Source organism: Dermochelys coriacea, chromosome 3, assembly GCF_009764565.3.
Source record: "Dermochelys coriacea isolate rDerCor1 chromosome 3, rDerCor1.pri.v4, whole genome shotgun sequence".
NCBI classification, from domain to species: Eukaryota; Metazoa; Chordata; order Testudines; family Dermochelyidae; genus Dermochelys; species Dermochelys coriacea.
This window is the reverse complement of record NC_050070.1, coordinates 86,134,140-86,158,859: the sequence shown is the minus strand read 5'-3', so window position 1 is coordinate 86,158,859 and position 24,720 is coordinate 86,134,140. Positions and strand designations below refer to the sequence as shown.

Sequence of the window (24,720 nt, the reverse complement as noted above, 5' to 3'; positions counted from 1 at the left end):
CTTTTACGTAGAGACTGTCCAGTTTGGCCAATGTACATGGCAGAGGGGCATTGCTGGCACATGATGGCATATATCACATTGGTAGATGCGCAGGTGAACGAGCCTTTGATAGTGTGGCTGATTTTCGACGTCTCAGACTCAAGGAATATTTCCAACACACCTCTGACCAACATATTAACCCACAGAGACCTTCCTGCCAACACTACAAAAAGAAGGATTCTAGGTGGACTCCTCCTGAAGGTCGAAACAGCAGCCTGGATTTCTACATAGACTGCTTCCGCCGACGTGCACGAGCTGAAATTGTGGAAAAGCAGCATCGCTTACCCCATAACCTCAGCCATGCAGAACACAGTGCCATCCACAGCCTCAGAAACAACTCTGACATCATAATCAAAAAGGCTGACAAAGGAGGTGCTGTCGTCATCATGAATAGGTCAGAGTATGAACAAGAGGCTACTAGGCAGCTCTCCAACACCACTTTCTACAAGCCATTACCCTCTGATCCCACTGAGAGTTACCAAAAGAAACTACAGCATTTGCTCAAGAAACTCCCTGAAAAAGCACAAGAACAAATCCGCACAGACACACCCCTGGAGCCAGGACCTGGGGTATTCTATCTGCTACCCAAGATCCATAAACCTGGAAATCCTGGACGCCCCATCATCTCAGGCATTGGCACCCTGACAGCAGGATTGTCTGGCTATGTAGACTCCCTCCTCAGGCCCTTCGTTACCAGCACTCCCAGCTATCTTCGAGACACCACCGATTTCCTGAGGAAACTACAGTCCATTGGTGATCTTCCTAAAAACACCATCCTAGCCACTATGGATGTAGAAGCCCTCTACACCAACATTCCACACAAAGATGGACTACAAGCCGTCAGGAACAGTATCCCCGATACTGTCACGGCTAACCTGGTGGCAGAACTTTGTGACTTTGTCCTGACCCATAACTATTTCACATTTGGTGACAATGTATACCTTCAAATCAGCGGCACTGCGATGGGTACCCGCATGGCCCCAAAGTATGCCAACATTTTTATGGCTGACTTAGAACAACGCTTCCTCAGCTCTCGTTCCCTAATGCCCCTACTCTACTTGCGCTACATTGATGACATCTTCATCATCTGGACCCATGGAAAAGAAGCTCTTGAGGAATTCCACCATGATTTCAACAATTTCCATCCCACCATCAACCTCAGCCTGGACCAGTCCACACAAGAGATCCACTTCCTGGACACTACGGTGCTAATAAGCGATGGTCACATAAACACCACCCTATATCGGAAACCTACTGACCGCTATTCCTACCTACATGCCTCTAGCTTTCATCCAGATCATACCACTCGATCCATTGTCTACAGCCAAGCGCTACGATATAACCGCATTTGCTCCAACCCCTCAGACAGAGACAAACACCTACAAGATCTCTATCATGCATTCCTACAACTACAGTACCCACCTGCTGAAGTGAAGAAACAGATTGACAGAGCCAGAAGAGTACCCAGAAGTCACCTACTACAGGACAGGCCCAACAAAGAAAACAACAGAACGCCACTAGCCATCACCTTCAGCCCCCAACTAAAACCCCTCCAACGCATCATCAAGGATCTACAACCTATCCTGAAGGACGAGCCATCGCTCTCTCAGATCTTGGGAGACAGACCAGTCCTTGCTTACAGACAGCCCCCCAATCTGAAGCAAATACTCACCAGCAACCACACACCACACAACAGAACCACTAACCCAGGAACCTATCCTTGCAACAAAGCCCGTTGCCAACTCTGTCCACATATCTATTCAGGGGATACCATCATAGGGCCTAATCACATCAGCCACACTATCAAAGGCTCGTTCACCTGCGCATCTACCAATGTGATATATGCCATCATGTGCCAGCAATGCCCCTCTGCCATGTACATTGGCCAAACTGGACAGTCTCTACGTAAAAGAATGAATGGACACAAATCAGACGTCAAGAATTATAACATTCAAAAACCAGTTGGAGAACACTTCAATCTCTCTGGTCACTCGATCACAGACCTAAGAGTGGCTATACTTCAACAAAAAAGCTTCAAAAACAGACTCCAACGAGAGACTGCTGAATTGGAATTAATATGCAAACTGGATACAATTAACTTAGGCTTGAATAGAGACTGGGAATGGATGAGTCATTACACAAAGTAAAACTATTTCCCCATGGTATTTCTCCCTCCCACCCCACCCCCCACTGTTCCTCTGATATTCTTGTTAACTGCTGGAATTAGCCTACCTGCTTGTCACCATGAAAGGTTTTCCTCCTTCCCCCCCCTGCTGTTGGTGATGGCTTATCTTAAGTGATCACTCTCCTTACAGTGTGTATGATAAACCCATTGTTTCATGTTCTCTGTGTGTGTGTATATAAATCTCTCCTCTGTTTTTTCCACCAAATGCATCCGATGAAGTGAGCTGTAGCTCACGAAAGCTTATGCTCTAATAAATTTGTTAGTCTTTAAGGTGCCACAAGTACTCCTTTTCTTTTTGTAAGGAGAGTGATCACTTAAGATAAGCCATCACCAGCAGCAGGGGGGGGAAGGAGGAAAACCTTTCATGGTGACATGCAAGGTAGGCTAATTCCAGCAGTTAACAAGAATATCAGAGGAACAGTGGGGGGTGGGGTGGGAGGGAGAAATACCATGGGGAAATAGTTTTACTTTGTGTAATGACTCATCCATTCCCAGTCTCTATTCAAGCCTAAGTTAATTGTATCCAGTTTGCATTTTAATTCCAATTCAGCAGTCTCTCCTTGGAGTCTGTTTTTGAAGCTTTTTTGTTGAAGTATAGCAACTCTTAGGTCTGTGATCGAGTGACCAGAGAGATTGAAGTGTTCTCCAACTGGTTTTTGAATGTTATAATTCTTGACGTCTGATTTGTGTCCATTCATTCTTTTACGTAGAGACTGTCCAGTTTGACCAATGTACATGGCAGAGGGGCATTGCTGGCACACGATGGCATATATCACATTGGTGTGGACTGGTCCAGGCTGAGGCTAACCTGGTGGCTGAACTTTGTGACTTTGTCCTGACCCATAACTATTTCACATTTGGTGACAATGTATACCTTCAAATCAGCGGCACTGCGATGGGTACCCGCATGGCCCCACAGTATGCCAACATTTTTATGGCTGACTTAGAACAACGCTTCCTCAGCTCTCGTCCCCTAATGCCCCTACTCTACTTGCGCTACATTGATGACATCTTCATCATCTGGACCCTTGGAAAAGAAGCCCTTGAGGAATTCCACCAAGATTTCAACAATTTCCATCCCACCATCAACCTCAGCCTGGACCAGTCCACACAAGAGATCCACTTCCTGGACACTACGGTGCTAATAAGCGATGGTCACATAAACACCACCCTATATCGGAAACCTACTGACCGCTATTCCTACCTACATGCCTCTAGCTTTCATCCAGATCATACCACTCGATCCATTGTCTACAGCCAAGCGCTACGATATAACCGCATTTGCTCCAACCCCTCAGACAGAGACAAACACCTACAAGATCTCTATCATGCATTCCTACAACTACAAAAAGAAAAGGAGTAAATTCCCCGTCAATTTAGAGGAAACAAAAAAACAAACAAACTCCTAAATCAATAGCCTGTCAACAGCTGAGGGGAGGATGCTGTTGGCTGCCACACAGAGTACAAAAAAGTTCTCTTAACAACATTGTGTGTGCGTGTGCGCGAGTACAAATGCCCTCCCCCTATAGAGCCCTTAAAAGGATTAGTCAATTTACCAAGATTAACAAAAACATTTAGAGCCCAATCCTTCAAGACAAGGACGGTGGACCCCTTAGGCTAGATTAGACCCTAAACATTTTGGCCATCTAACCTGACTATTCATTTGTGATTGTTCTCACCCTATGTAGATGTGTGATCCATAAAGTTCAGATTTTTATTTAATTGGTTTTTCCTCAAGAAAACCTGTATTATTTAAAAATAATATATATTTTTAACAATTATATAACTTCTTAATAGCTTTCAAGGTATGTCAAATATCACCCAAAAATAATAGATTTAGTAACTTAATATTTGTGTAGACAAGCCTTAGACATTAAGGAGAGAGTACTGCTGCAATAGTATATTTAATCATTTATATGGACATTTAAATTATATGTAAATAAAGTACCCAGTCTTGAAGTTTAATAATTTTTATGATAAGGTTAGTATTTTTAAATGTAGAAAAATAAAAATGTTTATGGTAATAAGATATTTTAACAAATTAATTCAAATGTATCACATTTGCTAAATTATTTCCATGTTTTAAACTGTTTGTACCCTTCTGAAATAAAGGAGGGATGAGGAAAGGTGAAAGGAAGCCAATTCTGTTAGGGTCAATATTGGTCATGAGAAGAAAAGAAAGCATCTTTTGATGAGGAATCAATACATGAATGCATCCGATGAAGTAAGCTGTAGCTCACGAAAGCTTATGCTCAAATAAATTTGTTAGTCTCTAAGGTGCCACAAGGACTCCTTTTCTTTTTGCCAATACATGATACATACTCAGTGTCAGATTTTGCTGCCAGTAACAAAATCTGACAAGGAGGCATTTTCTGATGCCACATAAAGCACATCAACTAGGTTTCCATGGTAGGAGGTGCAGCTGTCATTTTGAATCAAGGCCCAAACCTGCTAGCTGCCCCAGTGCAAGGCAGACGCTCCCAGCCATTGCAACAGTTACAGCAGAGTTACCCCTGAGAACAAGTAACAATTCAGACAGAAGTTAGGCTGACATAATGCTTTTCAGATAAACTTATACATTTTTGGGTCTGCATCCAGAGATAGCCCAGAGCAGAAGAGTAACAGCTTCCCCCGAAAGCCCTGCGTGCGAGCATGTCAATAGGAGATCTATGTCCATAAAGTGGAAGGAATTCAGAAAGAGAAATAAAAACTACTGAGATCTAATTGTTACTCCCCCATTGAAGAACAGACAATTGGGTTGAGGAATAAGGAAATAAGGTCTCATTTGACTGGCTATCCCAGCCTCTGGACTGTACTCAGAAAGTTAACAGGTTTCAGAGTAGCAGCTGTGTTAGTCTGTATTCGCAAAAAAGAAAAGGAGTACTTGTGGCACCTTAGAGACTAACAAATTTATTTGAGCATAAGCTTTCGTGAGCTACAGCTCACTTCATCGGATGCATTCGGTGGAAAACACAGTGGGGAGATTTATATACACATACAGAGAACATGAAACAATGGGTTTTATCATACACACTGTAAGGAGAGTGATCACTTAAGATGAGCTATTACCAGCAGGAAGAAGGGGGGAAGGAGGAAAACCTTTAGTGGTGATAATCAAGGTGGGCCATTTCCAGCAGTTAACAAGAACGTCTGAGGAACACTGTGGGGTGGGGTGGGGGGAGAAATAACATGGGGAAATAGTTTTACTTTATGTAATGACTCATCCACTCCCAGTCTCTATTCAAGCCTAAGTTAATTGTATCCAGTTTGCAAATTAATTCCAATTCAGCAGTCTCTCGTTGGAGTCTGTTTTTGAAGTTTTTTTGTTGAAGGATAGCCGCTCTCAGGTCTGTAATCATGTGACCGGAGAGACTGAAGTGTTCTCCGACTGGTTTTTGAATGTTATAATTCTTGACATCTGATTTGTGTCCATTTATTCTTTTACGTAGAGACTGTCCAGTTTGACCAATGTACATGGCAGAGGGGCATTGCTGGCACATGATGGCATATATCACATTGGTGGATGCGCAGATGAATGAGCCTCTGATAGTGTGGCTGATGTGATTAGGCCCTATGATGGTGTTCCCTGAATAGATATGTGGACAGAGTTGGCAACAGGCTTTGTTGCAAGGATAGTTTCCTGGGTTAGTGGTTCTGTTGTGTGGTTGCTGGTGAGTATTTGCTTCAGGTTGTGGGGCTGTTTGTAAGCAAGGACTGGCCTGTCTCCCAAGATCTGTGAGAGTGATGGGTCGTCCTTCAGGATAGGTTGTAGATCCTTGATGATGCCACAAGTACTCCTTTTCTTTTTTACTCAGAAAGTTGGGGATGAATTATTCAATCTACATTTCATAATGACTAGATTATTACATAGTTGTGCTGGTGTTCGGAATAAATACCTATTTTATTGGTAAACCTAATGTACTCTGACATACATCTTTGTCCACATACAATAGGAACAGTAGCATAACATAATCCTATTAAGAAAGTGATTAGAGAATACTGTGAGGGAAGATCAGAGCCTGAAAATATTTGAAAACCTTGATTCCTCTTTCTGCATCACAAACACATTTATACATAATCAAAAGCATTTGCTAGCAGAACATAAAAATGTGTTTATACCAAAGCTGAGAACGAAAGAAAGTGGAGGATTCTATGCTAGGAGGCTACCATTGAAACAGTTTATCTGAAATGTAAGCAAAAAGTTATGATATTTCTACTATGAACCCTGTTACTCAGGAACAAGATGAACTGGGTTTTTTTTTCCTTTTATGTTTTCCCTTGTAGCCAAAACTTCATTGCTAACTCTGATTTATATCTGAATTTGTCCTTGAATACTTCACATGTAGTGATCATTAGTCCAAATTAGTCCAGTGGAAGCTGTAGTGTACAAAGGGCAAAAGTTCTTTTCCTATCACTGGTAGAGCTGCATTTTCTTGCTGTCACCAGTGGAGATTTAGACCTGGTCTACATACAGAGGTTAACTAAAGATGTGATTTTATACTGTTAAACCAGTACTATTGTGTGTTTGGATATTCATCACCATTTAAACCTGGGTTGTATCATTTACCTTGTGTTGGTAAGCGTACTGAGGTGCAAGCCAAACCAATAACTTGTTTTAAACCTTACATAAAAGAGTCTCCACATACAAAAGTTGCATTAGTTTAACCTACATATTGTAATTTAAACTAAGGCAATGTGAGTGTTTAGACAGTTTCTTAGAGGGCCAAATTTTCCCAGTGAAAATGCTCTGGGAAGAAATACCAAGTATGTTTTGATTAGAGTTGTGATCCTGTTGTAACTTAATCTATTGCCAAGTAGCTGAACACCTTTCTAAATGCTAATTTAGAAACTCCACAATAAATTTATTCCAGGACACATACATTTTTGTTAGTTACTCTAGGCTGGGATGGAAGAAGTCAATGGAGCTACTTCAATTACACCAGATGAAGATCTGGCCCTCTATCTCTAATTCCAGCTAGCCTTACTCACTTCTCCATCCTATCCTTTGTTCACCTTCTGCCAATTTTTCCACTGCGCAGCAGCCAAAGTGACCAATGTCATATCTACATAACATTTAGAAATGTAAAAATCTGTTTTGTGCTGTTACTTTAAACACTGAAAACGATAGAAACGTAAGTACAATGGGCTAGTGGAGAACACAGAACACCACAAATTCCACAACAGTTTTCCATGGAGAACACACACTAATTTAGAGAAAAAACACTATCAATGTGACGGTCACATTTTTGTTTGAAAATGTTGTATTTATTATAGTTAAAAACATCTAAGATTTTTATGACAGGTTTCAGAGTAGCAGCTGTGTTAGTCTGTATCCGCAAAAAGAAAAGGAGTTCTTGTGGCACCTTAGAGACTAACAAATTTATTTGAGCATAAGCTTTCATGAGCTACAGCTCACTTCATCGGATGCATGCAGTGGAAAATACAGGGGGGAGCTTTATATACACAGATGAGAGTGATCACTTAAGGTGAGCTATTACCAGCAGGAGAGTGGGGGCTGTGGGGGGGAAAACCTTTTGTAGTGATAATCAAGGTGGGCCATTTCCAGCAGTTGACAAGAATGTCTGAGGAACAGTGGGGAGTAGGGGGAGTGAATAAACATGGGGAAATAGTTTTACTTTGCGTAATGACCCATCCACTCCCAGTCTTTATTCAAGCCTAATTTAATGGTGTCCAGTTTGCAAATTAATTCCAATTCAGCAGTATCTCGTTGGAGTCTGTTTTTGAAGTTTTTTTGTTGAAGAATTGCAATTTTTAGGTCTGTAATTGAGTGACCAAAGAGATTGAAGTGTTCTCTGACTGGTTTTTGAATGTTATAATTCTTGACATCTGATTTGTATCTATTTATTCTTTTACGTAGAGACTGTCCAGTTTGACCAATGTACATGGCAGAGGGGCATTGCTGGCACATGATGGCATATATCACATTGGTGGATGCGCAGATGAATGAGCCTCTGATAGTGTGGCTGATGTGATTAGGCCCTATGATGGTATCCCCTGAATAGATATGTGGACAGAGTTGGCAACGGGCTTTGTTGCAAGGATAGATTCCTGGTTTAGTGGTTCTGTTGTGTGGTGTGTGGTTGCTGGTATTTGCTTCAGGTTGGGGGGCTGTCTGTAAGCAAGGACTGGCCTGTCTCCCAAGATCTGTGAGAGTGATGGGTCATCCTTCAGTATAGGTTATAGATCCTTGGTGATGCGTTTGAGAAGTTTTAGTTGGGGGCTGAAGGTGATGGCTAGTGGCGTTCTGTTATTTTCTTTGTTGGGCCTGTCCTGTTCTAGATGACTTTGGGTACTCTTATGGCTCTGTCAATCTGTTTCTTCACTTCAGCAGGTGGGTATTGTAGTTGTAAGAATGCTTGATAGAGATCTTGTAGGTGTTTGTCTCTGTCTGAAGGGTTGGAGCAAATGGGGTTGTATCGTAGAGCTTGGCCGTAGACAATGGATCGCGCGGTGTGGTCTGGATGAAAGCTGGAGGAATGTAGGTAGGAACAGTGGTCAGTAGGTTTCCAGTATAGGGTGGTGTTTATGTGACCATCGCTTATTAGCACTGTAGTGTCCAGGAAGTGGATCTCTTGTGTGGATTGGTCCAGGCTGAGGTTGATGGTGGGATGGAAATTGTTGAAATCTTGGTGGAATTCCTCAAGGGCTTCTTTTCCATGGGTCCAGATGATGAAACTATTTCCCCATGTTTATTCCCCCCCATCGTTCCTCAGATGTACTTGTCAACTGTTGGAAATGGTCCACCTTGATTATCGCTACAAAAGGTTCCCCCCCCCCGCTGGGTATAGTTCACCTTAAGTGATCACTCTCGTTACAGTGTGTATGGTAACACCCATTGGTTCATGTTCTCTATGTATATAAATCTCCCCACTGTATTTTCCACTGAATGCATCCAATGAAGTGAGCAGTAGCTCACAAAAGCTTATGCTCAAATACATTTGTTAGCCTCTAAGGTGCCACAAATACTCCTTTTCTTTTTAAGATTTCTATGACTGTCTAAAACAACTTGGCAAAACAATGGACCATTTACTTTGTACATCACATGCTTTGAAATGTCAGTTTCACTATTTCTCCCAAACAAACAGTATGCAAGGGAGAAACTGATTATAATGGTTAGTCAAATAGGGGAGCAAATAAATAAATAAATCCTGAAAGTGTTTTTAAAGGAATTATTTCAAAAATATTCAGAACATGATTTAAACTTGTTTTTTTTAAATTTTCAACTTGGAAGTTTTGAAACTGACTAGTGTCCCTGTGACATTATTGACATAAACTATGACCATATAGATCATTGTTGCAACAACTGTTATATATTTGCAGCAAATATTGTACAAAGGTTGTCATGTGGGGTATCTATAAAAAGGTTATGCTTTGCTGGTTATGTTTATGCTCTCTGTATGTGTGTATCATTTTGTAGCTGAAGTTATGAATATTGGCTACATACTTGTATCTCAATGTGTTTTGATTCTAAGTAGCCTCAGTGAAACATTTCATCAGCTTCTTGAGAAAGGACTATTCTCAGTAAGTGCCCAATCAAGGAACACTTAACTGACAATGAACTCTGGAAGATGACAATCCATATCTGAGCTTTCCTGGGAACGTTCAAACTAATATGTAAACAATGGCGTAGGCCTGCAAACTGAGTCATGCATGGACATGTGACTTGCCCATGTGACTCCAAGCACCATCTCGCTGCTGTGATTTTCCACAGTAAGAACAAAGAGGGATCCTTCCATGGGCGGAGAATATAAAAGGCCCTGAAAACCCCTCCATCTTGTCTTCAATCCGCCTCTGATCTCTGGAGGAACCTTCCTACAAACTGAAGCTCTGAACAAAGGGTTGAATGACCCATCCCAGCTGTGGATGTACTCCAGAGACTTGATTTGAACCTGCAGTTTATTCCATCACTGCTACAAGCCTGAACCAAGAACTTTGCCATTACTGTATGTAATTGATTCCATTTAACCCATTTTAGCTCTTCTATATTTCTTTCCTTTTACGAATAAACCTTTAGATTTTAGATTCTAAAGGATTAGCAATAGCGTGATTTGTGGTCTGACTGGTATATTGATCTGGCTCTGGAGCTTGGTCCTTTGGGATCAGGAGAACTTTTTTCTTTTACTAGGTTATTGGTTTTCATAACCATTCGTCCCCATAACGAGTGGCACTGGTGGTGATACCGGGAAACTGGAGTGTCTTTGTATGACTTGTGGTTAGCCAATGGGGTGAGACTGAAGTCCTCTCTGTTTGACTGGTTTAGCGTGCCTTAGAGGTGGAGAACCACCAGCCTAAGAACCACCAGGGCTGTGACTGCCCTGCTCTAAGCAATTTGTCCTGAATTGATACTCTCAGAAGTGTCCCACCAAAGGCAGCTTTGTTATAGTCCCTTTAGTAATACTATATATAAAGTCAAGTGTATATCAATGAATGACAGGTGCAAGCTAGACAAAACAGGGTTAAATTAGGTTCTAGTAAGCTCAATGAGATGTTACAATAAAATTAAGTAAAGAATACGTTTTGCCTTTTGTTGACAGAACAAGATTAAACCCCTAGATCACTTGCAGACTTCACCTGCTGATTGAAACGTTCTGACCAGAGGTGGTCTCCTATTGGGGACCATATGTAGTGGAGGGAGGAAAGAAATAGGCTACCAAAAATAACTCAGATGCGTTTTGTATGGTGTCCACCAATCTTAGCAAATAGGTCATTTGTATAGCATTTCCTGGAAGGAACATCCACATGGGTAAGGACATGAAACCCCAAGCTGAAATAACTGAAAATGTCAAGGCTTTATTTTGCAATAGATATCTTACAAAGAAAAGATTTACTTTTATTGATATTCATGGATGTGCAATGCATCAGAGTTTTTCTATGGTGTCTCCTTCTCATTTAGTCATTTGTTCCTGTTCCTCAACTCAGAGGTAAAGATGCTAGCCGGAAATGCATGTATACTTAACATAGAGACAGATACTAAGATCATCACATTCAAGACCCAAAAATGGCTTCCAAATTTGTGGGTGCAGTTTTGCACTCACTATTAATTACTCCCATAAAGTGGAGGTCAGATTGAGGTGACTTTAAAAATTTGGTTCATAATATTAACTAACTCCATTCATCCTCACTTCTAGATGCTGCAGACTTGACATCACCTAGGAGCATCATGTAAGGTATTGTCTTGGGCACTTCCTGAAGGAGAGTTTTCTGCTTCAGAGACAGGGCTATCAAGGAGAGGGACAGAGTCATCCATTTCCATGCTATGCTGCTTCTCCAGTGCGTAAGTTAGGCCAGAGTTCTCTTTGTCACTGACCTCTCCCTCCAACTTGTCTGCCAGTTTGTCCTGGGCTTGAGCTGCCTCCTCAGAATCTTCCTTTTGGTGCAGAAAACTACAAATCATATTAGGTCTGCTGTATGAGAAATCTTTGTCTTCAATCTGTAACCACTCCACACCACCTGGTCAGAAAAAAGATAAACTAGTGAAACGGGGAGGAGAGATTTTAACAGCAAGACGATATATTTTCTTAGTTTCACGAGTTCATTGTTTTAGCCTCAAACAATAACTAGAAATATGCAACAAAGGTAATGTTATGTTTGAGAAAAACCAACATTACGTACGAGGTGGTGTGTGCCATAAGCTTCTGCTACAAAAAGACTTGAGAGAAAGAAAGGAAACTGCCTATGCCCCATTTTCCAAACTGGAGACAGTAAAATCCCTCCCAAATGTCCTTAACTTCCTTCTGCTGCATAAGACAGACCTGTTTTCATTATGATCCTCACATGCTGAAGTGAGGAGAAAAATTCTTAGTTAAGACAAATAGCAGCTTATGTTTCACTGTCCTGAGGCAATACAGCATAAAACTCTGAGGGGTAGAAAGTTTGTTTGCTTGCTTATACTGGTTTATGTCTCCAATATAACATTTTTTGTCTAAGAACTGAGAGAGGGTCTTCAGAATCCCCATCATACAGATGATTTCTAATCAGCTATTTTCATTTGCTTTGCACTTGAGAGCTACATATCAGAACTATTGTTCTTCTAGCTGAGCAGTGCCCCCAACAAGCTCTTAGCTCTACTTCTTCAAATCAGCCCGTGTTTCCTATTAGGAGACTCAACACCTGTCCACCTCCAACACACAAGCTACTGCTGCTGACTCCTGAGTATTTTCAACCTAGGAAGGTACCAAGAATCGAGATATGGTCTTCCATGTGCTGTGTAAAACATAACTATTACACCACCAGCTAAACCCATTACATTTCTAAAATTAGGTAATATATGAATTTTTATGGTATTTATTGCTATCATGAACGGGGTCTCTCAATTACAGTCCAAGAGATTAAAACCAATAATACATCAAAACAAAGAGGGCTGCTTAATGGGTATAGTATTTTCCCCTTAATGGGGATGCCTTCTGTTGATTTACTGGCATTTGAGTTTTGTATGCATGTCTCATGCTGGTTCTGTTTGTTCATCTAATAGCTTTTCATTCTTCCACAGCAGTGATACATAAAAATAAATGGTACAAAGTTGTAAAGGTCAACATTTCCTTGCCTAATCCAAAAGAATGACTGGGATGGGAATGACATCTTTCAAGAATGTAGATCTTTATCTTTGGGCTGAGTCCCACCATACATTCAGGAGTTGAGGCCACTAGTTTTTGTGGTTGTTGAAGCTTCCCTGAAAGCTAGGGCTGTGTCTTGGTTAACTAAGTCTAAGTGTGTCTGGGACAACTAAAAACTATTATTTAATAGGATAATCCTTTTCCAATTCCTATTTATCTTAGAATCAGTGCATTTATATGACGACAGAAAATTCCATTATAAATACTGGGAGGGGGAAATCCTTTTCATTCAAAGGTTGGTTTCCCAATTATTTATAATACCAGCGAAATAGTAGATCACACAGACATTAGTTTACCATTCTTTGGTATTTATTTTGTACTGTGTCAACACTGTTGTATCTAGGTGCCACACAGCACCTATGCAAGTTCCAAAACAGTTTCCATACGATTCAAGATGCTAAGAATATATTTTACTGATGCAGAATGGAGACTATCATGTTAATTTAAGTTTAGAATATCAAATAACTTGATGGAACATGGCACCTGAAAACATCTAAGTGACTATGAATGAAAAGTGGTACCGCATGTCTGTAGTCCAGTTTATTAAAAACACATACAGATTACTAATGGAACTGGTATTTCTTCCCTCATGTAAGTATGCTCTTCAGAAGTCACACGTTCTCAATGTACAGTAATCAAAATGTGTCAAGTGCTGAATGTATGAGTACTGAGTGTTTGTCATGTGCAAACATTGAATTGCTTGTGAGGAAGCTTGAGAGTTCACTTAGAACATTTCCTACAGTGGCGTTGTTTTACTTAAGCAACCCACCTGCCACTATATTACACTAACTTTTAAAATGAATGATTTCTTAATAAATCAATAGGTAGTATTAGGTGGGAAAAGGAAATGTTACATCTTATGGGTAAAAGTCATCCCATCTGTGATCAGATCTTTACATCTAGATCTCTCACAATATGACTTTAATACCATAAAATGTAATCTTCCAGTTGAATATGTATAAATTTAGCATAAAATGGCTCTTTATTCCTAACCCTGTGTATAAGCAAAATAGCAGGAACAACTGGGAATAAGACATTGCTAGGAGCAGTATTACTGTAAATATCTAACTACAGAAACAGCATTGACTTCCAGCCTAGAGATGAAAGGCAAAATTTAATCCTGTTGTGAAATGGTACAATGACATTGAAGCAAGTGCACCAGAACTTAATTTGCCTACAGAATGCATATAAAAATGGAAAGTAGTTTGGCCCAAATCACAGGAAGTTTTACAAATAGCTATCATTTTTTAGTTCAGTTAATTTGTTTATATATCATATTGTTGTTTAAGAACGGAAAGCTTGTATCCTTTAATTCCCTGGATACTTATTGGCACTAAATGGTCAAACTAATTTCTGTCTCCAGCCTGGTATCAAAGATAAGGTTTAGTCCTAGGACGACCTCACATGTTCCCACATACAAGACTAGGTGCACTAACCTACGCTCTCTTCTCCTTCCTTCTTTTCAGTCAGGAGCGTCCGTGTCATGTTCAGCTTCTTCATTGTGTGGCATTTGTATTTCAGCTGTAGTTTTTGGTTTCCTTCTGTGTCCACTATAAATAAAAATTAATTGATTCATTTTAGTGAACATCCACATCATCTGAAACGTGAAAATTATCTGAACCTTACAGCGTCAGTTTAGATACAAGCCAGAACATACAAGATGCATCACTTACCTTGTTCTGCATTTTCTTCAAACACCACACAGGTTCCAAGGGTATCTATGGAGAACAAAGGACAGTTAGCTGAGAAATAACAGAGGTTATTTGCCAAAGGCCCAGTACTTCAAAAATTGAGTGCTCTCCACCTCCACTGAAGTCAATGGAAATTGAGGATCTCCCATGATTGGGCCCTGTATGTCAAACTGAAAATGAGCAGTTTCATCCATATAATCTTTTCCTACCTTCATACTCCCCAGCAAAGACATATCTGTCCACTTGCAAAATGGGCCTCTCTGTGTCTATTCCCTACAAACAAGGATAGACAGAAATTACATGGAAGTCATGCTTCAGCTAGTCAAGGCAAGGCACCAAGACTAAAGAAAACAACTGGTATGCCAAGTACAGTAAAACCAGCATTAAATACAGATTCCCTGAAATGGTATATGCAGTACAAGATAAAAAAGCAATATGGAATGCAAGCTAGACATAGTAAATCAAGTCTATTCTATCTCACTGAGATTAGTATGGGGAGAAAAATGAACACACACAAAGGAAACTTTCTTTTTGGTTTATAGACTCAAAAGCTTTCTAAACTGTGAGATTTAGATAAAACAGATATACAGTATATCTCGGAAAATTAGGTAAGCAAATGAGAAAGGTGTGCAGGAGAAAAAAAGGTTGCGTGAGTACACAAACACCACGCAGGCACATCAGCAGTCCAATGGCAGTGGTCGGAAGCTATTATTTATACACAACAAGCAGATCTTTGAAAATAAAAGGGACACCGTCAACTTAACATCAAGCAAATTTCTAAAAGTGAGTTAAAAGTGGTTTCCAGGACTAGTCCTGCTTCTGTTTCCTTCTACAAGTTTCTGTGGTTTTACAATCACTTTTCCCTATTTTTGAACTGTTTTTTCTCCCATTTCTGTGAGTGTGTCTCATAATCAATAAGGAAGTGACTATACAAAAGAAATAGTGAACCTGACTACACACAAAATGCTGTGAAACAAAGTAAACAAACAGAAATAATTTGGGGTGATATCTAAAGTTACTATGATTGAAAGAAGTTGTTATATTAATTATACTCGGTACATGATTTTAAGACAAACACTGTTTTCCAGTTGATAGTGTCCCACTGAGTTGACTGAATGCTTTTAAAAAGTCTTTGATCTGGAAAAGGCTACAGCATGTAGAGGGAAGAGGCAGTTGCGAGAAGTCCAAAGGAGCATAAACTATCCTATATCCAATTTCCTATTTATTAACAGCTTTTCAAAAGTACTTTATGCAATTGTCTTAGGGAAAACAGTATTTTAACTCAGAGTTTTATATTACTAAATTTACTTGCATGGAAAATAAATTATTCCTTAAGGGACAAAACCTTTTCAGGGCTGCATACTGGGGGATTTCTGTGTGGACAAGAGGGTGGAAGAAATCCTTACTCTGGCTGCAGTTCAGTACAAAATCTATTTCATTGCCATTAATGCAACTTCAGGTTTACAATAGCTTCTGTGCATTCATTTTGGGAGTGCGTTTTTTGGGTTGGGGAGGCATGGTGGGGGGGGGGGGGGGCAGAGACGGCCAGAGGATTTACTGAATATATGCCTTTCCAAAGCCCAGTTGCATGCAGGGATGCTGGAAGTCCCCACTGAACATAGCCTTGCAGCGTAGAGGTTGGGACCCTTGCATGAGGTTCCAAAATCCTGCTCTCCCTTCTGCAACAGAACCTTATAAGTTGTGCTGGCTCTGAGCCCTTCCAACTACCCAGGGCATAGGGACAAGATTTATAATCTAATCACAATCCTCAGTTTGTAATATCAGTCCTCTCCACACAACCCAATTATGTCATCACAAATTAAGGAAAACATCAGAGGGAGAATCAGTTACAAGATCAGAAGAACTCTTAATGGTGAGCCGAAATATTTTAAGTACACATAAAAATGAATTTTTTGAATCACTATCAGAACACGAGCAACCTTAAAACTGAAAAAACAACAGAAGCTCACGTATTCTCACTTCATAAGCCTGAAATGTTCTCAGAAAACACACCCAACCGTCTACTCCATGTGATGCTGTATGGAATATGGGAGACGCTTCATGATATTGTTAATACCAATATTATAAAATTCCAAGGAATCTTATCGGATATGCCACGTGAAAATGTTATGCTTTGCCAAGTATGATAATCTTGTTTATATGTTTGTATTACCTTTTATTGTGAGTTATACAATATTATGGTATATTTGTGTGTTTCTAGGTAACACCCCCAGATATCAGCATTACCTCGCCTGTTTGATGGCCCATCAGGGTCATCAGCTGTACAAAGAACCTACTGAAAGGAGCCAGGGGCTACACCTTCTGAGTCAGCAGGATGAGTAGGGGCATGCCTATAGAGAGAGAACTTTAAGGCTTTTCCATGCCTTGTGCTGTGAAGCTTGTGTTTGGGACACAGGAAGTACAAGCCAGATGGCAAAAGGAATATAAAGGGCAGCTGCATCATCTCCATGTTGTATTCATTTCTGCTTCTTACTTCTGGAGTAACTTTTCTACAAACGAAGCTCTGAACAAAGGACTGAATGACCCATCTAGAGATACTGAGCCTGATACTAAGAACCTGATATACGGACTTCGAAGTCTCTGTATTTATTTGATTGCTTTACCATTTAACAAATCTCTTGTTCTTTCTTTTTTCCTTATAATAAACCTTTAGTTTTAGACACTAAAGGATAGACTGGCAGCATGGTATTTTAGGTAAGATCCAAACTAACATTGACCTGGTGACGTGGCTGACCCTTTGGGTCAGAAGAACATTTTGTATAGTAAGTAGAGTGTTTAAATAACTTCTCACTGTACTGGATCTAGGAGCTGATTGGGAACCAAAGAACTGGAATGCAATAAAGGAAGATGTGTGATTTTTTTTTTTTTTTTTTAGCTTCTCAATAACCAGTGTTGGGGATCAGAAGCACAGTTTGTGACTGGTTGGTGAGTTTAACTTCAGTGTTAACCACCAGTTTGGGAGTGTCTGCTCTCCCTTATGCAGCCTGCTCTGAACTTGACATTTTCAGTAAGGGCTGCCCCAGGCACCCCGGGTCACACTCCATTTCTTAGCAAAGATTCAAAACTGGGTGTCTCATTAGTAACTATAACAGACCCTCACTATAACACGCATTGCTATAGCGCGGATTCGCATATAGCGCAATCGCAGTGATTTAAATTGGGATCCATGGTAACGCGACCCCTGCTATAATGAGCTACTGCGCATAGATTCCGAACCCGCGTTCTAGCGAGGGTCCAGTGTAGTACTATAGTGATGCCTCATTACTGATATATCATTATTTTTCCTAGTATACTTGAACAAAGCATATTTGTTGTAACGTACTGACCTTGATAGATACAATTATATTTGTTTGGCCTCATCAGTGAGACTATTCAGGTGCATAAAGTTAAGTTACTTGTTTGTGAGACGATGGCCTTTCATGTTCATTTTGTAAAATCCACAGTGGGTAGCACAGTTGTAAATACAAATTAATGAGATTCTCGCACAAATACTTCCAAAAAGTAATTTTTTAAAAAAGTCTTCCGTGACTAAGCTTGAGGTTTTGTTTTTTCCTGCTAAAACTGATCACATCATTAACATCAAAGTAGGATACAAAATGTAGATCCCTGTACTACTATATAAGATACAAAAACTGGAAAAGTTTAGTAGTGTCTGACAAGAGTAAATGGTTTTCACTATTTAAAAACACTGTGTTTGTTTGTGTGGTTTAAGTCACTTGGGTGTTTTTGAAAGTTATACCCAAAGTTTTGCGTAACAATATATTCACAGGCCAAAGAGAACTTTTGATATGCATTCACATTGCCCACTGATGCTAATCGCTCTGTGCGCAGACCATGGGAGTTTATCGCTCATATAGTCTGCATATTTCTACACAAAGAGTTTGATCCACAGCCCACTGAGTTCAATGAGGCCCTAAAATTTTTCCTTGTTCACGAAAATAAAAACTTGCCTCTTTACTAATATGTTGTAGTCAAACTCACCAAAATCTTGCATTTGTTTTCACATTTTTCTAGGAAGTCTGAATCAATAATTCCTGATAATTCTACTACGACCAGTTGTTCCTGCAAAATAAGCATATAAAGCTCATTCATCATATATTTAGAACACTAAATAAACGAACAACTTTAACATGAACACAATTATGTCTATTGCTTTGCTATTAAAACAGACCTCCCTCAAAATTAGAACTGTAGAACCAAAATTTGACCTTTATTGTTTATTTGCAAAACAACACAAAGACATTGCTATACCAGAACAAAGTAATATCCAACTAGTACACAGTTCTGTCCATGTCACCAAAACCACAACTGAATTTGAAGGCTGTTTGTATTTGACCTTAGATAATGTTCAATTTATACCTGGAAGAAGGACTGACAGCTCTTATAATTTTATGCTAGCTCGCGTAACAGCACATATTATATTTATTCATATTTTTTATTAAATCTTACAATGCTTCAACATTTACCAATTATAGACTGCAGCGTGAATTCTATAGGTTAATTATAAAGTTTAATTTTTTCTGCTTCTATCTGTTTACAGTGTGTTGCCTTTCCATTTAATTTGTTCTTGTAATTCCTTAATTTGAGGGAACGGGAAGTATAGGAGGAGAAAATGGTGTTGACAGATCCTTGCCAGTCTTTTTCTGAAGATAAGAGATAGATGCCCAATTTCCATGACCAATCTTATAATAATTATCAGTGAACACACAATTTAATTTTAAAAGTGTGGCAAAGGAAATATTGCAAGTTTGATTTTACAGCTTACGAGTAGCTATTACTCTTTTTTTTTTTTTTTTAAGGTTATGGTAAAATAATGCGACAGTATCAGTATTATTTTCCAAGTTCTTCCTCCTATACAATACAGTAAAGTTTCTTTTCCAGTTTCAGTTGACTACATGTAACTATCTGGCTTTGCCATCACAGTCCTCTGCTATCACAAAAATAAACATCTCAAATAAAAACCAGCTTTGTTATAATTGGAAGTTTTTTAAAACATGACTCCACTGGAGAGGCAATGCAGTGCAATGGATAAAGTTTCAAATGGACTTGGGAGACTTGAGTTCTACTTTGCTCTCCACCACTAACTTTTTGTGACCTTGGGCAGTCATTTCGCCTCACTGTACCTCAGTTTCCCCTTCCACCCTTGGAGTATCTTGTCTATTTAGAATGTAACCTTTTTGGGGGAGGGACCATCTCGTATGTTGGTATAGGGCCTACCACAATTGGGACCTGATATCAGTTGTGCACTGTAGGTATTACCCTAATACAAACAACACCAGTTCCAGTATCCTGTGTGAAATGAACTGGTGTCAGTCCACTTCCTAGCTGACTGCTGTCCACATCATAACCTTTATTCTTCTGGAGCATCAAAGGCCTGCTGCTCTACACTATAAAATGTTACCATTTGTAAACAATCGTAAGTATGCTCATAAAATTTGCAGATGACACCAAGCTAGGAGGGCTTGCAGTCACTTTGGAGAATAGGCTAGGCTAAGGTAAGAATTCAAAATTACCTTGACAAATTGCAGAATTAGTCTGAAATCAGTAAAATGAAATTAAATAAAGACAAGTGAAAAGTATTGCACTTAGGAAGGAAAAATCAAATGCACCACTACAAAATGGGAAATAACCGGGTAGACAGTAGTACTGCTGAAAACGGTTTGGGGTTACAATGAATCACAAACTGAATGAGAGCCAACTACGTGTTGCAGTTGCAAAAAAGGCTAATGTGCTGAGATGTATTAACAGGAGTTTCACATGTAGGACACAGGAGGTATCTGTCCCTCTCTACTTGGCAAGAGTGACCTAGCCTCAGCTGGAATATTTGTATCCAGTTCTGAGCACCACACTTCAAGAAAGACAGGGATAAATTGGAGAGAGTTAAGGTGAAAGCAACAACAATGTAAAAGGTTTAGAAAACTTGACCTATGAGGAAAGGTTAAAAAAACTGGGCATGTTTACTCTAGGGAAAAAAAAGGGGGTGGGGGGAATCCTGATAACAGTCTTCTGCAGTAGCTCACAAAAGCTTATGGTCTAATAAATTTGTTAGTCTCTAAAGTGCCACAAGTACTCCTTTTCTTTTTGCGAATACAGACGAACATGGCTGCTACTCTGAAACCTACAAGGGAACAGTGATCGTTTGTTCTCCATGTTCACTTAAGATAAGGTAAGAAATAATGGGCTTAATCAGCAGCAAATGAAATGTAGGTTAGCTAGTAGGAAAATTTTTCGAATGACAAGACTAGTTAATTTCTAGAATAGGCTTCCAAAGGAGTATGTGAAATCTCCATTAGCAGAGGCTTTTAAGAACAGCTTGGCCAAACATCTGTGAGGGAAGGTCTAGGTTTATTTGGTGTTATCTCAGCACATGGGGCTGGACTAAATCAGGGTTCTCAACCTTTTCTCTCTGAGGCCCCCCTCAACATGCTATAAAAACTCCAGGGCCCAGTGGTGGCAAGGGGGTGGAGGGGAGGGGTCTCGGGCATAGGCATAGTTTGACTTCTATTTTGTGGGGCGGGCAGGGGCCAGCGGGGTTCGAGCCACCACCACATGGTGGGGTACAGGGATGGAGTGCCACCTCCACCCCCTGACTCATCTCAGCAGGCTACACAGCCTGTCTGGGTTGGGAGGGTGGGGGGCAGGGAAGTAACCAAAAATTATAACTCAAAGGTGGAGGGCTTAGCTCAAAAAGTTTGAAAACAGCTTAGGGTGCAGGGAGGGGGTAGCTGGGGCTGTGTGCCCACAGGGGTGGCTGTGTGGGTGCACAGAGGAGGTGGCTAGGTGCAGGAAGGGGATAGCTCAGGGTGCAGAGAGACGAGTACTAAGGACTGTATGCAGACAGGGTGATAGCTCGGTGCAGAGAGAGGGGTATTGGGGCTGTGTGCTGTGAGGACTCCCCTCTGATCCCTGTTCCCAGAGGGGTCTGCCAGCCATGGAGCAGGATCTCCCCATCTGGGTGGGCTCTTACCGGCTGCCTCTGTGGGAGCAAACAGGGCTGGAAGCTGAGGAGCAGCTTTAATCTGGGGCACCAGCAGGAGAGGAGAGAGCGCTAGCGCTGCCGCTGCCTGCTCCATGGCACCAGCGAGGGCTCCAGCTTCCTGCCTCCGACCTGGCCAGGGAGAGGAGATGGGGGGAGGAGGAGAGCTGCCCCCAGGGCTGCCATGCTCTTGTGCTGCAGTTTATTATTTTTTTGGGAAGGGGAGCAATGCCCTCCATGTCTCCAACTCTGCCCAGGGGCTTAAGGCTTCTGCCGCACAGGGAGTACCAGGGCTTGGGGGTCCGGGATTCAGCCCTGTGGGGGAAACGGGGGAGGGGCACCAGGGATTGGGGCTTCAGCTGCAGGGCTCCATGGCCTCCTTGAAAGGGCTTGCAGACCCCCAAGGGCTGCGGACCCCTGGTTGAGAACTGCTGGACTTGCTGACCTCTCAAGATCTCTTCCAGCCCTACAATTCTACGAGTCTGTGCTAACTGATACAGTACATAGGATATTCCTGAGGGCATTCTGTGCCAAAAAATTAAAAATTCCGTGCACAATATTTTAAAATGCTGCAAGTTTTATTTGTCAATAAATAAATGCAGAGGCTCCAGCATGGCAGTGGGAATCACAGGCCACTGGCTACACAAAGGTGGGAGATCACCTGCAGCCTCCCCACGCCCAGGACACGGACTCATCGGTGAGACTACACCAGACCCTGCCACAGCATAAGGCCCAGGTCTGTCCCAGAAACACCCTAGAATCCTGCTCTTCTGCACCAGGTGTGGGGCAGGCAGGATCCAAGTGTGGAGGGGCTCAGTGTGAGGGGATTCGGGTGTGGGGGAGAGGATTGTGTGTGGGGCAATCTGGGTGCAGGCAGCTCAGTGGGGGGGATCTGGATTCACAGAGGTTCGTGGGGGGGGTTCTAGGTGTAGAGGCAATAGCAGTGGTGAGCTGGAGCTGGTTCGCACAAACCAGTTAAATTTTGAAGCAGTTTTAGAACCGGCTGTTAACCCACTTCCCTGCAGGGGGCGCTAAGGCTTTGATGGGCTCTGGCGGGGAAGTGATGTAATTCCTCCTCCGGCCACTGGGAGAGCCACGTGGGCTGCTGCCTGGCCCTGGGCACGAGCCCTGTTGCTGCTGCTGCTCCCTCGACCCCTGGCCCTGGGGCACCTGCTGCTGCTTGGTGGGTCCCTGGCTGCTCTGCTGGGCCTGGGCTGCTTCCTGCTGCTCTCCCCGTGAGTACTCACCACCCTGCCCGCAGCCAGCCCTTGTCTCCAGCCCCTGCCACACCTCCTGCCCTGCCCGCAGCCAGCCCCTGCCGCACCCCCTGCCCGCAGCCAGCGCGTCTCCAGCCACCCCCGCACTCCCTGCCTGCAGCCAGCCCCTGCCGCACCTCCTGCCCTGCCCTCACTAGCCCCTGCTGCACCCCCTGCCCGCAGCCAGCGCGTCTCCAGCCACCCCCGCACTCCCTGTCCTCACTAGCCCCGCCGCACCCAGCCCCACAGCCAGCCCCCGCTGCACCCCCTGCTCTGCCCACAGCCAGCCCCACACCCTCCCTGCAGCCAGCCCCTGCCACACCCCTGTCCTGCCCACAGTCAGCCCGTCTCCAGCCACTCCTGTACTCCCTGCCCGCAGCCAACCCCTGCTGCATGCACCCCCTGTCCTGCCTGCAGCCAGCCCCTACCTCCAGCCAGCCCCACACCGTCCTGTCTCCAGCCAGCCCTGCATCCCCTGCCACTGTCTGCAGCTGGCCCCACGTCCACTGGTGCCCTGCAGTTCCTAGGGCAGTAACTCTGCACACCTGCTTCAGTGAGGGGGGCAGGGAGCAGCTGGGACCCACACATGTGCACACCCTAGGGCGACCAGACAGCAAGTGTGAAAAATCAGGATGGGGGTGGGGGGTAATAGGAGCCTATATAAGAAATAAGACCCCAAAATTGGGACTATCCCTATAAAATCAGGACATCTGGTCACCCTAACACACCCCCAGGGAGCGGCGGGGACCCACACATGTGAAATGGAGCTCATTTCTATTTCAGGCCCATCTTTTTAAAAAAGAACTTCAGGCAGGGTTAACATACATCCGTATTTTCCCGGACAGGTCAGGCTTTTTGGTTCTTAAATTGCCGTCCGGGAGGAATTTTTAATATTTTCCTGGGAAAATACGGACGTACGGTAACCCTATTGCTACAAAAAAATAGATAGTGGGGCACATCCCTTACATCGGAACTTTTTATAGGGAACCGGTTGTTAAGATTTTGGCAGCTCATCACTGGGCAACAGGACCCTGCAGGGGCTTCGAGTTGAAGGGGGCTGGGCCGTGTGGGCGTCTGGATGCTGGAGGGGGGGGTGGGGGGTGGCGTTCAGTCCCAGTCCCAACACATTGCAGGCCGTGCCAGGGAGAGCAAGGATTGAAGGGCAGGGAGCATGACTCCCCCTTGCCCGGGGTGGGGGCACAGCCACAGCCTGCCCAAGTTGGCGCAAAGATCGCGGGAAAATAGGAATGAGGGCTCCCCCCCCCCCCCCGTCATTGACTCCTCTCTCCCCCGTCGTGTCCAGCCCCGCTTCCAGCCTAGCCAGACGCTCACCCGCCACACCCTCCAGGGCCAGCCCCGCCCGGGAGCTCCGCGGCCATACAGCGGGCGTGCAACAACGGGAGGGGGCGCCGGGGACCGGAGCCTCGGCCTGCCCGGGAGCTCGGCCCGGCAGCAGGGGCCGCCAAACACCGCCGCCCCTCGCTCACCAGGCCGGGCGGCCGCAAGGAGCCTGAGCGCAGACACCCGATACCTGCGCCGCGGCTGGGGACTCCTACCCACCTGCTCCTCCTCTTCCTCCTCAGCTCCCACCGCCGCCATGTCCCGGATCCCGCCGCGAGCCAGCGCCTCAGCGCCCACGACGTGACCCTGCCGCCGCCATCTTAGCTGCGGAAAGGGGCCGCCCCCTACGGCTCAGATCGGGGCGGGGGCCGATCCCCGGTCTCGTCCTGCCGCCCGATCCCCCCCCCCCCCCGGCGCGGGGGGCCCGGAGCAGCGAAGTCCCGCTCCAGCCGCTTGCTAGGGCGGGCCACGGGCTGCAGCCCGCGGAGGGAGGCGGTTTGCTGGAGGTTTCCTCCGGTCACAGGGGGGCCGCGCGCGGGGAGATTCCAAACGTCCCCTGGCTCCCGCCACAGGGAAC

At 43.3% G+C, this 24,720-nt stretch overlaps 1 protein-coding gene and 2 long non-coding RNA genes across 3 annotated transcripts in view; 2 read left to right on the top strand and 1 right to left on the bottom strand.

The window, feature by feature from the left end:
* LOC122459313 overlaps positions 1-12,600 on the top strand; it is a 14,576-nt gene extending 1,976 nt beyond the window's left edge. The window contains exons 2-3 of the long non-coding RNA XR_006279915.1: positions 9,768-10,188; positions 10,780-12,600. This is a non-coding gene — a long non-coding RNA (uncharacterized LOC122459313). The remainder of the gene's footprint in view (positions 1-9,767; positions 10,189-10,779) is intronic.
* Positions 11,014-24,720, bottom strand: GTF3C6 (general transcription factor IIIC subunit 6). The gene is made up of 6 exons (XM_038394019.2): positions 24,363-24,720; positions 18,552-18,632; positions 14,759-14,822; positions 14,532-14,576; positions 14,295-14,408; positions 11,014-11,695 (listed from the first exon to the last, which is right to left on the bottom strand). Exons 1-6 carry the CDS (start codon positions 24,399-24,401, stop codon positions 11,391-11,393), a joined length of 648 nt encoding a protein of 215 aa, XP_038249947.1. The 5' UTR covers positions 24,402-24,720; the 3' UTR covers positions 11,014-11,390.
* Positions 16,307-18,256, top strand: LOC122459312. Its single transcript, XR_006279914.1, has 2 exons — positions 16,307-16,422; positions 16,771-18,256. It is a non-coding gene; the product is annotated as an uncharacterized LOC122459312 (long non-coding RNA).

Excerpts from the sequence above, each read along its gene's own strand:
- GTF3C6 (XM_038394019.2), bottom strand. The coding sequence starts at position 24,401 with ATGGCGGCGGTGGGAGCTGAGGAGGAAGAGGAGGAGCAG. Across the intron at positions 18,633-24,362 it reads AGGAGGAAGAGGAGGAGCAG|GAACAACTGGTCGTAGTAGA; the intron begins GTGGGTAGGAGT and ends CTTATTTTGCAG. Across the intron at positions 14,577-14,758 it reads CTTTGCTGGGGAGTATGAAG|ATACCCTTGGAACCTGTGTG; the intron begins GTAGGAAAAGAT and ends TGTTCTCCATAG.